Below are 12,694 nucleotides of genomic sequence, written 5' to 3'. Positions count from 1 at the left end.
GAGCCGAACCATCTTGGTATCGGAAGAATTAGTCTTTCTAAGGATAGAACTTTGTCAGTTCCAAGGTGAAGACGGCGATGATTATCGTCCGTGATATATCATCTGGAAATGAACCTCCTCCTTCTTCTCCGAGGGATTTGTCGTGGTCCGGCTTCATTTGAAAAAGCGATCAATCCGCTCATGTTTAACTGTTGATTTATCTGTCTTCAACAAAGGTTATTCTCGATCCGGCCCAACAAAAAATGGTTCGACGGAAGTTGAAAGGAAAGTCGAAAAAGGGGGGACCACTGTTACCTCAACCAAATAATGGAAATTTTAAACCAGGACAGATATTATCCCGATTCTATTCGTGGAAGCACGTCGCCGACTCTGCGTTGGAACAAAGAGTGAAAAAGTCGCCTTAATTCTGGCGTTCCAACCCTGCTGTCTGTTCTTGGCACAGATTGGTGGGGTCGTCCCACCATGTGGACACAAACTGGGACGCTGACAGAATATTGAATAGTTGACAGTTTGAAAGAAAGAAAGAAAGAAGCTCCTCCACCCAAGGGGGTTTCAGGGGACTTTTCTAGTTGGTTGTCTCTATACCAAAGAGGGTGGTGGATTGAGTGAGGTAATGGAACGAGAAGACGGACGGAGCTAAAATTGGACGACAGCTGGAAAGATGGATGGAATGAGCGTTTTGGTGGTACTCTGATTGATTGGACGAATGTCAATGATGAAATGATTCAATTAAGTAATCATGCTATTGTCAGTTAATCAGACATGACTCCTTTCACGGTCCTTGTCTCGTCATCTGGTCCAGTGTTGAGGAGGAATCGTCGGAAAATCCCACCAAAAAAAGATTCTTCGACTATTGTGTAACCTTTTTTATTTACTTGAAGAACAGCTTTTGATTTCGGGTTTGACAACTTGGACTCGGGTTTTCACTCCGGCACATTCCTCCAACTTAGCCTGATCAATTTATTTAAAGAGCAAAAAGTGTTTGACAATTCCGGAAAATTTACATTTGAATGCTTTTAAAAATCTTCTCCCCCAAAGTAATGACATCCGACATCAAGTCTCAAAAAGCTGCGGGAGAGCTTCTCATGCTTTTAGCCTCATCTTCATAGTGCCTACTGTGAAGGCTACGGTGTTTCCAAGTTTTGCTCCGTACTCGGCCATTTTCGTATTGCATTCCGAATGGATGAAAGGAAAAGAGCGCCGTCTAATTTACAGTCCAGGCTCAATTTCGAGTTTGAGATCACTTTGAACATGATTCAAACACGAATCGACGAAAACAAAGTGACTCTTGGACAGAAAAGTCAAATGCATTTCGCTCTCCAGTCTCGACTTTCCGTTGCTTGTTTTTGAGCCACGATTTTTGTGTCGGCCTTTAATTTTCGGATTCAACTCCTAGAAATGAACAATCGGTTGCGTGTTCAATTGCTAGCTAAGATTCTGAAGACCGCAAAATTGGCGTGGAGTCCATCCTCTCTCTGCTCAATGCATATTCATTCGGGAAAAGGCGCTTTTCAAACGGCGACTATTGCCATGGGAAAACAAATAATTGGACTATTTGAGGCCAATCCTGAGGTTAATATTCCGGGAATCGGCATTTGAAACCCACATGTCGAAAACTGAGGTTTTAGGGAGGATCTCGGATTTATCGGGGACGAAACAAATTTCTTCCAATGGACGTCTTCAAAAGCCACAAAGGGGTTGAAATTAGCACCTTTCCTCTTCCGGGACGAACAGGATGAGAGCTGGATCAATTTCCAGCTTCAATTGCCATTTATCTCCATTAGATTTCCCATTACCAATGAGGCAATGGCTCTGTGTTGAGGATAGAGTGTACTCCTTAAGTCCATACTATCAATTCTCAACGGTACATTGAGCGGATTTCTCTTTCCTCATTGAGGTCGAGCTCAAAATTTTGAGCTCCGAACTTTAACCCTTTTCAATATTGTTTCGACGGTTTACGCTCCTGGCCACTGAGATTCTCTTATTTCATGTCAATGCGCCATTTCCTGTCCAAATTGCCCAAGCAACTTCCAACCCAACCCAACCATCGCCGCAATGCCTTTCACGTTCCACCATCCATCCATCCATCCATCCATCCGTCCGTCCGTCCATTCCCTGCGATTCTCGTGGTCGTAGAATATCGCTACGGTGTTTCCCGACTTCGACGCGAGATGTCATTGGGTAGTTCCAATGACGAGAATCCACTCGTAAACAAAGGAGTCAACAACAAAGCCATGATAGAGAGCTACTAGAGCATTCAGGGAAAGAAACCCATTGGCACTAGTGAGTAGTCCATCATCAACAACGTGCAACTCAGAAGCTGACTAGACTTGCACTACCAGCGGGATGTCGATCATTCCCGCCCCCAAATGCCCCAATCCATCAGTCACTAACTGAGAAACACTCCGGGAGATGGAAAGATTGACCTCCGGGATGTCATCGCTAACTAGCTTTAAACGACTTGCATTTTTTACGATTGAACATATTTCATTTGTAAAAAGTACATAATATGAGATGACAATAGGGCATTAGTTAGACGATGAGTGGGATTGAGTGGAAGGATCTCAGCCTCCCAAAACCCCCAAAAAGTGTTGGGAAAACTCCATGCCGACCAATCAAAAACAGATTCCCGATCTTTCAAAACAAAGAATTACTCCGAACACCGGCAACCGCGTTGACCCCCAAATCTGCCCAAGGTGGGAGAAGGTATGGGCGGTGTGATTGCCAACACTGATGATGGGTTGCTTCTCTGAGTCATGAATGGTCTCCGGTTGAGAGTCCTTTTACTCACCTTTTGACTCACCATTCGAAAAGCCAGGGATGAGAGAGGTGAAATCCCAACATTCGCGACAACTTGTATTTGTTTTGATAGAGTTGACGTGCAATTGACTTCAGGCTCCTATGCACCCTTTCCAAGGCCAGTTACAGTACTACGTACTTGTCTCGACTTTACGATCAATTGTCTCGCCACCGACATCTCCTTGGGTTGTACTAGAGTGCACGAATTGTTATCTAACTTTTCTCAGTCTCGATCCGTGTGGACGGGTGTTGGAGGTCGAGCCTGGTTTTGGGTTCTGCAGGTACGAGGCCGATGGGAATGAATGGGAGCCAATCTGTCATTTAAATTCCGAGAAACTCCAGACCTCTGGCCCTATATTTTATTTCAATTCACAGATCGCTCCCAGGCAAAGCGACCATGATGATGGAATAGGAATCTGACTCTCCGCTACTCGCTCTCTGAAGCTTTTTTCGATCTGTTCTCTTTCTAGGCGAGGCACCAGATGGCACCAAATATAAAACCGCCTACCGATGTGAAGGGGACGACCTCCGGATCACGTGCGATGCCGAGCAGACCATCCAGGTTATCCGAGCCAACTTTGGGCGATTCTCCATCGCTATTTGCAACAAGCATGGATTCACAGACTGGAGTGTGAATTGCATGGCTCCAAGGACAACCAGAATTATGCAGAGCAGGTAAGCTTCCGATTGGATGGGCGTCGTTAGGCGGTGCAATATATGACAAGGGCCATCGTGATCATTGATCATCTACTCGAACGACCACCCTACCAGGGGCGGCGAGATAAATTTGCCAACTTCATTTGCACCAAGGTCATTCCCAAGTGTTGACTGAATTCGTTAGTGTATGATGCAGTAGTATAATTCTCGGACCCTCATTTTACACTCCCAAACAGAGTCGTGATCACTTTTGTATCATTTGACGTGCTTATTCATGGTCGACTGCTGTCACCCATTCTCCTTTTATTGAGCGTTGTTCAAGTCCATTGCATATGGACTTCGGTATGATCCCGGCATATTACTGTATTACTCAGACACTAGGGAGACCCTGGCGCCGGAACCGTTTATTCGTCGTATTTAGGGTGGGGAAGAATGCCCAAAGAGGCCATTCATCTTTGGGTGCTCAAAGGAAATGTCAAAAAATGTGAGTGAGCAAGTGATTCCTCTACCAGAGGGACCAACCAATCGGTGAACCAGCCCAAGCTCTGCTGCTCACGTGTTCCCACATGGCTTTTCATCGACATCAATTCCGAACGCAAACGCCGAAGCATTTTTGTCGATCCCAACATGACATGCAGGATTGCAAAGTTTTACCAGCGACAGTGAGCCGAACAACGGTGCATTTTTGAGTAGTTGAGTATTTGAGCCGAGACCACCCGGACGATAATGAATCCATCCAAAAGGGTTCTTTCTAATTTAAGCTCCATTCCATTTGGCAATGTTGACCCAAGAAGAAGGGTGTGCGTGCTGTTATTCATGATCTTTTATGTTGTCGTTTGCAAGCCACATCCATCCACGAGGAGATTGTCGTTGCTGATCTATTGATTGAGGGTGTGTCCCCCAGTCGATGGTTGTGTAATCCTTTGTCCTAATTCTTGTTTGATCAAAGCGCATGCCTTCAATAGCCGGCTAATGATATATTTAGAAGAGAAACACCCGCAAACATGGGCCGGAAAATAAACAAACAGAGTCCAGTTCTTGTCGTCCAATGACGAAATCTAGCCCTCGCAGCCAAACCCAATCAACCCCGATACAAGTATAATCTATTGTACACACCACGCACGTAAAGTATAAGCGACCCCAAAATCACCTAACTTCATTCGTCATGTCTGTTCAAATCTTACTAATTATCTCCCACCAACCAATTATCCCCGATTTCTCACCAGAGTCCGGGACTTGGACCGCTTCCAAACTGGGAGAAAATATTATTAGTTTTTCTTTCTCGTTCCGTTTGTTCAATTTTCTTGTCAAATTTGGAAACATGGTCGGAATGAAAAATTGTCCAAATATGGGAGGGGAACACCTAATAGCTAAAGAGCAACAGAGCAATCCCCCCCCCCTTCAATCTTCTATCCCCAAGCCGTCATCAGAACTGGTCGGGGCAAACTCAGACGACAGCCATAACAACAGTGGCTCAAAATTCTAGTCTTGATAAATGAAGAGAGATCGAGGGAATGCACTGGATATACTTCTCACCCTCACACCACCTTTTTACGCACTCCATGGTGGACGAAATGTGGCTTCAAGATCGTATTCCATGAATATAAAGTAATTTCCGACGAAGAGGAGGAGCATGAGTCGAAATCCTGACGAAAGTTTGAGATAATTCAATCTGACGTCAGGGTCCTCTTGGTTCCTATGGATGAGCTCAGTTTCCTGCGGAGGGGAGGGGGGAGGGGTCATTGGAAGCTTTGGGTTTGTGGAATATGAGGTGGTTGGGAGATGGGTAATGCTGTCATTCATTACCTCATAAAAGGCCAACGACATTCAAGTCAAGAGTAGATAGATCCCTTTGGCTTTGGTCATCCAGTTTGGGTTTGAGGGAATTTAAAGAGGAATCTTTATAATTCGGCACTGTTCTGAGGCAAGCAAGCGAGTCAATGTTGGCGAGGTCCCTAAAGGCCTAGCATGATATTATTAATGCCAAACGGCTCCCAGATCTCCTTTGGAATGAACCAGGTGGGAATAACAAAATTGAAATTTTCCAGACCAACACTAAATGTGCCACCCAGACTGCCACCAAGTTAGTGGGTGGAACTCTCCATGTACGCTCGATCTGGAGCTTTTCAATGGGGTAGGCACAAATTTGTTTCCAAAAGATACCACTGAAACACTCCTGTGACATTTGGTTCTCTCGTTTTTGCATCAGGCTTCCGTTAAAATAATATCGCTCAAAGAGCTTGTCTAAATAAGAAAATAGCGATCATGCCTATTCATTGCATATGCCGTTTTTTTTGATGAGATTCCCTGCGTGGAAATCGAGCCTTATGACCCATGTCAAGTAACAACAATGGACGTACATGCGCACCAAGTGAATATCGCAACGACTTACTCTCCATAATTAATGCACCATTTTTTCAAGAGATTGCCTTAGTTAATATTATTATCTTCATCATATTGTTGAACAGTGTGAGCACACTGTACTCTAAAATGTCGTTCAATCTTGGCCGGTCGTCGGAGTTCCAATCTGAGTGAAACGTCCTTCTTGGAACAATTGCATTGACTTCTTCCTCCTTTTGCTTCTTCCTCCGGGGGTACCGAAACAACTCTTGGATGCGCGGCAGAGCGGAAAGATGGATTTCCGTGAGATTCCTCCAAGGACCAACAACAACCAACAAGACTTATTCTGCCGAATATGCAATGCCCGTGGATCCACAATAACCCTCTGGTCGGTTGGGTGCCTTTCGACAGTTCCGAGGACTTTGCGCCATTTTCTTCGAGTTGAAAACGAGACGCCCCCCCCCTTTTCGTGAACTTATCACTGTATGGGGTAATGAATTATGAGGCTCCAAACTTGTTCCATATTTCGGGACCGTCCGTGTTCCAAAATCTAATCAAACTTTATGCAGATTGTCGCCAACAATTCACAACTTCTTTCTGTTTCACTTGTTCTAACTGGAACTACTCGAGGGTCGTCGTGTCCCACGGCTCAGAGCAGAGAAAGCTTCCAGCGAAAGTGGAACTTTTTTCCCTGGGAACCAGTGGCCGTGTTGTAACTACTTACAGTCGTCGTCGTTCACGTTGTTGATGTTGCTGTTACACAAGGAGTAGTACTGTAGTACTATGATGGTAGTAGTAGTCATGGTAGAACCCGGGCAAAGCGGTCCCAGGACCCTTTCGTTGGGTGGATCTTGTCCATATGGAACTTATCCATTGCAACAAAGTTGGAAGAAAAGTGTGAAAACTTTGGGGAACGAGGCATTTCTACCTCTCTTTCTTTTTTCCTTTCTCTCTCTCTCTCGTTGAGTTCCACTCAATAAAGTCAAAATAAAATTGCTACAAACTCCTTCCGACACAATCCACAGCAGATCCATGGACTCAAGGATTTGGGCGTGCCATTTACAATAAACCATTTCCATCTGATATGCAGGGGAGTAATTATTGGAAAGGATTTCAAACAAGGAACCAGACTGACGGCTTGTTTAAGAGGGATCTTCTTTTTATCGACCAAAACTGGGGGGAACAGAGAAGTGAGGAGAGGGAAGTAGGTAGAAGTCGTAGTTGTGTCTTGGTGTGCCTGAGAAAACTCATTTGCATTTTAGTGCTCGGCTGTGGTCCTGGCGAGTGGAATATATTTGGCTTTGGAACCCGAAAGCCTTAGATCTCAAGACAGTTTAAAGTGATTGCTCGCAGATTTCCATTGATTCTTGCCAAAATGGACCCACCTACTTCCTCACCAGAGATCGTAGAGTGAGGAGGCATGGAAAAATGATGGAAAAAAAATGTTAAACTGTCTTCATTTTGAAAATGAGACGAGGACTTGAATAGAGGCCATCTTCCTTAATCTAGGTATCCCATCCTCTCTTTGAAGTCAGGCAATGAAGTATCTAAATAAACTTGAAGCTCATCCAACTGCACGATAGAGCCAGCTATAGACAAGACAGAGAGTGACAATTTCGAGCAGATTCCCCCTTGCGTCTCATCACTGTTTCCCCTCAGGGGACTCTGCTGGGGAGAATACGAAGAAGGGGAAAAGTGCTGCGCCCCAAGGACTGCCAATGGGTAGTTAGATATACCCACTATATACATATATACGGTATGGTGAACACTGTCCTTCGAGTCAGAGAGATGGAAAACCCACAGACAAATTCCTCATCTAGTTTCCCGAGAGTGTGACTTAAGGAGCTCATGAGTCGCTAGCAAGTAAATCCCACGCCACCTTTTTTCTCTGTGCTTCAATTTCTTAACAAGCTCTACTGGAATGGTAGTCTGTCGTAAGAAATGAGATTCCTTCTTGTCTAGTGAGGAAGCGAGGTCCCTCAAGGACTAAAAATAGCAATGACTGTTTGTTACTTACAATCTTCTGTTGATGTGATTGCGCCGTGGTTCACCGACATGATGACGAGTTTTGAATTGAGCCAACGATTGAGAACCAAAAGAAAGGAGAATTCTGGCCTCTAATCAAGCAAATGGAACTTGCCTGGACAAGAAAAATAGTGAATCAATCAAGTTGCAATTCAGCAGTTCCTACTTTGGTACGCTCGAGTCGACCAACTTGGAGGGTAAGGCACTCATTTCTATCTCTTCGAGCCCCTGTCAAGAATGTAAAAGTACACAAGGGCGGGGACCCTTTAACCTACTTCAGCAACAACTAAACAATACTTGGTCTTTAAGTTCCATTGGTCCAACGTACGCTCACTTCCTTTGGGAAGAGGAGTGGTCGAGTTCACCGTGTCTCTGCGAAAATCAAAGCACATTTTGGGCAACGTAAAAGCATCACAATGGCAGGAAATGGAAAGAGCAAAAAGTTGCAGAAAAGGAAGAAACAGAGAGAGAGAGAGACATACGTACACACACACACACGCACTCGTACACAGTCCACAGTTACAGTTAGGTCTTTATTTTCTTTGATAAAGGCAAGCCAAAGAAGATAGAGATGGAGGAGGGAAGAAAGAGACAGAGAGAGAGAGATGCTGCCACGTATTTGGTATTTTTAGCAGGCTGAATGAAGAGATCCTGCTCTTATAGTTCAGTTGTTGACTGGAATTCTAAATAGATTTCCTTCTGCTATACTACGCCTTTACTTTCTATTCTGAGTCGACTGTTCCCTCTGGTTGAGCTCAACCAGATCCTCATATTTCATGGTTGAAGAATTGGGAGGTCTCGTTTCCCAAACGTTGATTATATGATTACTAGAGAAAGGAATTGGAACACCTCATTTCCTGAGTAGATAGCCTTCATCCTCGGTTCCGAATTCAAATACACAGTACTCAAGTTACGGAAAGAACTTTCTTCTTATAAAAGGATGCTCAATTCGTAACTTGATTGAGAAAAGTGTTCTCCAGCTCTTCAATAACGAGGATGGCACCAAACTTTGAAGGAGTACGTACTGCTTTCTTGTTATGCCTCTTGCGTACAGACACTACATTTGATTGAAAGGTCCCTTCAGTTCACCCTCAAATCTGGATTTCCAAATTGTCTTCCCCAGAGAGGGAGGGTAGAAGAAAAATCGGGGCTAACCTCTTTGGGAGGGGGAGGGAAGCTCAGTGGGGTGACAATGACATGTGACTCCCTTTGAGGCATTTTAAGCTCCCAACCTCGCTCCTAGTTGACATTCAATCCAATGAAGTCATGGTGATGAATTAGACCTTGGAACAAAGTGGGACCCTTGGAGATAGAAAGAAAGATCTTGAGACATCATTGACGGTTTTTTGGCATGATGTGACGATGGATGACAAGAAATGATGTCAAAATTTGCGATTCCTGTGACACTCAGATGCTTTCAAAATTTCCTTGAATTGTTCCACGTAAGCTGATCTTCAGTACCTTGCCGACCGTGCTTCAAGAAAACACCAACAAAGGGACAACTTTTGTCCTGGTGTCCTTGACAAGTTGCTCTCGCTCTGTTGCAATCTTTCTCTTACACTTGATTCTTGTCTGAAAAGTATAGTACATGTTCCAGTCTGTACCATTTCTACACATTTTTTCCAATGTGTATGCTCTTGACGCTCTATGGTTCCACTTGAGTGCGTTTAGTCCATCTACTTGGCCTTTCCTGGCATATTTGTTAGATGATCCTACCCAGCAGCTTTAATATAGTTGGGCATTTCTTCAAGCCACACTGACCTAAGGCGGGTAATAATCATTTCAAGACCAAAATAAAAATGGACCTGTTCCTCCTCGTGCTTGGCTAGATTAGGAACTTATCCCCCTTTTGCCTCCGTCCTCTCCCTTTTTCGGCCCTTGGTGCAGAATTTTTGGTCCGTGAAAAAAAAGTGGGACACGGCTTGTTCAAGTGTGCGTTTAATTGCTCTCAGACATAAAAGTGTCCTTTAATGCACCGGGGCCTTGTTGCAAGCAGCAATTAGTAGAAACAATCACCTAGAGCTGAGGCAGACTCGTCAATCCTAGGACTATGCATATTTCTAAATAGGGGCAAATGTAAGATTGTTGATCTCCATTTGAGCTGTGCTTTCCTTTGTTTTGAGAACCAGACCACCATCAAAGCAAGTCATGATAGTTTGTAACAGTAGTAACCTGTATGACATTTATGGATATCTTTACTCAACGGACTCGCTGGGGGTCATGGTTTAAGTGCAAATGAACATGCAATAACACTGAATGTGTTCCATATAGTATCCGTATGTGCCTCGGAGAGGTTTGGGGAAGGAATACACTTGAGGCACAAATCTACTCGCGTTAGATTGGGAAATGAAGCCGATGGGGAAAGGGAATTGAGATTAAATCCAATCCTCCGTAATTTTCTGTAGTTCCTCGGGTGGCCCTTGGGAATCATTTGATGAGTGGAGGAGCAAAAGAAAAGCAAATCCAACTGGTCCCGCCCGTTTGTGTGGGGGAAATCCCAAGGTCTCTTGGATTTGATGACGACATGGCGTGATACCATCCCCTGAAGATTAAACCTCAACAAATTCTCGACCGGATCTCCAGTGATAAAGCCACAAATTGGACTTGGTCTTCAGTTTTGGTTGGAGAATGAAATAAGAGCATGTCCCGCCTAATGATCCTCCTATCACGCTTTTATGGGAAACGAATTCGTCTCGTTCCCGGTTTCTGCTCACTTTCATTACACATATTACTCGTGTTCGACCGAGACGCTCTGACAAGACGCCGAGCTTTTGCTCTCATCCAGATGTTTGTCTTCCCAAATATCTTGAAGGGGGCCTAGAGAAATTTATTTCCTTGTTGAAAGTAGGAATATAAATTTTGCCAAAACTGGTTTTTGGTTACCAATTTTGCCCATTTGTTCTCGAGAGGTCTTTTATCTTATCTTAAAAAGGAACGAGCGAGATGAGCTCGGACTTGGCCAATTTCTGTGGAGGGGAAAAAGATTGAAAGTAAACTACGAGGAAAGGAGGTTCGGGGTCGTGAAACTGTTACAAGAACGGCCTTTTCCTAGGCTTCCTCCCTCCTCCTCTTCCTTGAGCGTTATGACCTAATTATCAGAGAAATGTGTGGAAAAAGAGGCAATAAGAAGAGTTCTTGGCAATCCTGCGACAAACGAGATTGAATCTCCATTACTGCGATCCATTGGCAAACTTCATTGCTTCACTGACTAAAATTGGATCCAACTCTCTTTTTATGGCCAGTCCCATCTACATATGTTTATCATCTCCCGTTCTAGGTGTGATGGGAAACGCTTATGCGAAATGTCTGTAAATTCGGACATATTCGGGGATCCTTGTCCAGGGACTCACAAATACATGGAAGTCCATTATGCGTGTTCTCCCAAGTTCATTACTACAACCAAGCGACCATTTCCTCCTTGGTTTCTCGAGAGCGGAGCAGGTGATCTTTGGAGTCCACAGAAGCAATCTTCGACCTTGCAAGAGACCAATCCAACCATGACAAGCAGTACATCCTTAAAGACCTCGTCATCCACCTTGGTCTCATCCTCGTCCATAGCATCTTCTTCGTCCTCGTTTTCGACCTTGGCAGAGGATCATCTCACCACATCCTCGCCAAGAAAACCAATTCTCGTGACGCAACCGACCACACCTGTGAGGATTCCAATTACCACGCCCAAAGCAACCACGACCATTGTTCCAACATCACAGCCTCCCGTCAAGATAAATGCTTCCATCACAAGCACCAAAAGCGATGCTTTGGAGGAATATGACGGTAAGGGAAAAAACACTAACTTGATAATTAAGTCTCGATACAAAGGGATCCCAAGGCGATCTATTGCTGGTTCTTCAGTGATCTTCAGGGGTCCAAAGGCCGAATCCAAGACACGTTTTAGGAGCTATATGAGTTCGACGCACTCGCGTCCAAAAACCAGTCGGGAGAGTAGCCGAGCACCCAAGGTTCCGCAACTTGAGGGGAGATTTAATTTCGTTATTTTGGCTCGGCTCTGGTCGAAGGCCTTTCCTGGTGGCGCCAGCCAGGGCGAGAAGAGTCGAAAGTTTCGGAGAGCTCACTCCCCTGGTCCCAAACGGTCCATTTAAATAAAGAGCAGATTATCTCACTTGGGAGACGGAAGTTTTCAACTATGGGATAAATAGTCTGAAATAGTTTGCACTTTTTTTTTAATCCGGAATGGACCACATGGAAAGGCTATGGCTTGATCTGAACCGCTTGTTTGTTAGCGAGGTGGTTTTTCTTTGGTTAGAGGCCCAAATATGGTTTGCTTACTGTGTGGCATGTGAATTATAGTCTTTCGTTCTGAGTCTGTGAGTGGCACAGGGAACGTTAATAAATGAAGCCATTCTTGCCAAGAGCTTGTTCCACTTACATTATAGGAAGAAGGAGACGACGAAGCCACTGACGGGAAAGAATTCAGTTAAGAGCCTCTAAAATGCCACTATTGAGAGCCTCAGCCATTTGTCAAAAAAATGTTGACTTCGAGAAAGGAGGAATGGTTTTAAAAAAGCGAACTTGCAAGCACAAAGGCTGGTTTCGGTAGCACAAAGCACAATGAAGTGGCATTGTGTTCGGCTCTTTTATAAAACAGGGGACAGTTTGTAATCCGTCAAGTGTGGTCGGACCATGAAGGCTGTGTTCATTTCCTTGATTTGTATTTCAACTCATGAGCCTAACCTGTTCTATTTTAGTAGATTGGGGTCTCTATCCAAATATGACGCATAGTGTGAGGGTTCTGGACGGCAAGCGACAAAATATAGGATTTTGTCATGCTTGGAATGATTTTGCATATTGGTCCATAAACCTCTGATAAGATCGCTGGCATGTTATGGTTCCGTGGTTCCTCTTTGTTAGACCT

The 12,694-nt window shown here is 44.4% G+C and overlaps 1 protein-coding gene across 2 annotated transcripts in view; it reads left to right on the top strand.

Moving 5' to 3' along the window:
- LOC131886704 (latrophilin Cirl-like) overlaps window positions 1-12,694 on the top strand; it is a 49,032-nt gene that overhangs the window by 25,096 nt on the left and 11,242 nt on the right. Inside the window, exons 1-4 of one of the 2 annotated variants that reach the window (XM_059235105.1) lie at window positions 1,237-2,829; window positions 2,896-3,080; window positions 3,270-3,474; window positions 11,099-11,595. In XM_059235105.1, coding sequence (XP_059091088.1) covers window positions 3,440-3,474; window positions 11,099-11,595 — 532 coding nt within the window. In that variant the 5' untranslated portion in view covers window positions 1,237-2,829; window positions 2,896-3,080; window positions 3,270-3,439. Of the gene's footprint in view, window positions 1-1,236; window positions 2,830-2,895; window positions 3,081-3,269; window positions 3,475-11,098; window positions 11,596-12,694 lie in introns of those variants that run through there. The other variant, XM_059235104.1, reaches the window with a different exon arrangement.

This window comes from Tigriopus californicus, chromosome 9 (genome assembly GCF_007210705.1).
Source record: "Tigriopus californicus strain San Diego chromosome 9, Tcal_SD_v2.1, whole genome shotgun sequence".
Classification (NCBI taxonomy): Eukaryota; Metazoa; Arthropoda; class Copepoda; order Harpacticoida; family Harpacticidae; genus Tigriopus; species Tigriopus californicus.
The sequence above is the reverse complement of the archived record's forward strand: the minus strand, read 5'-3'. Positions and strand labels throughout refer to the sequence as shown.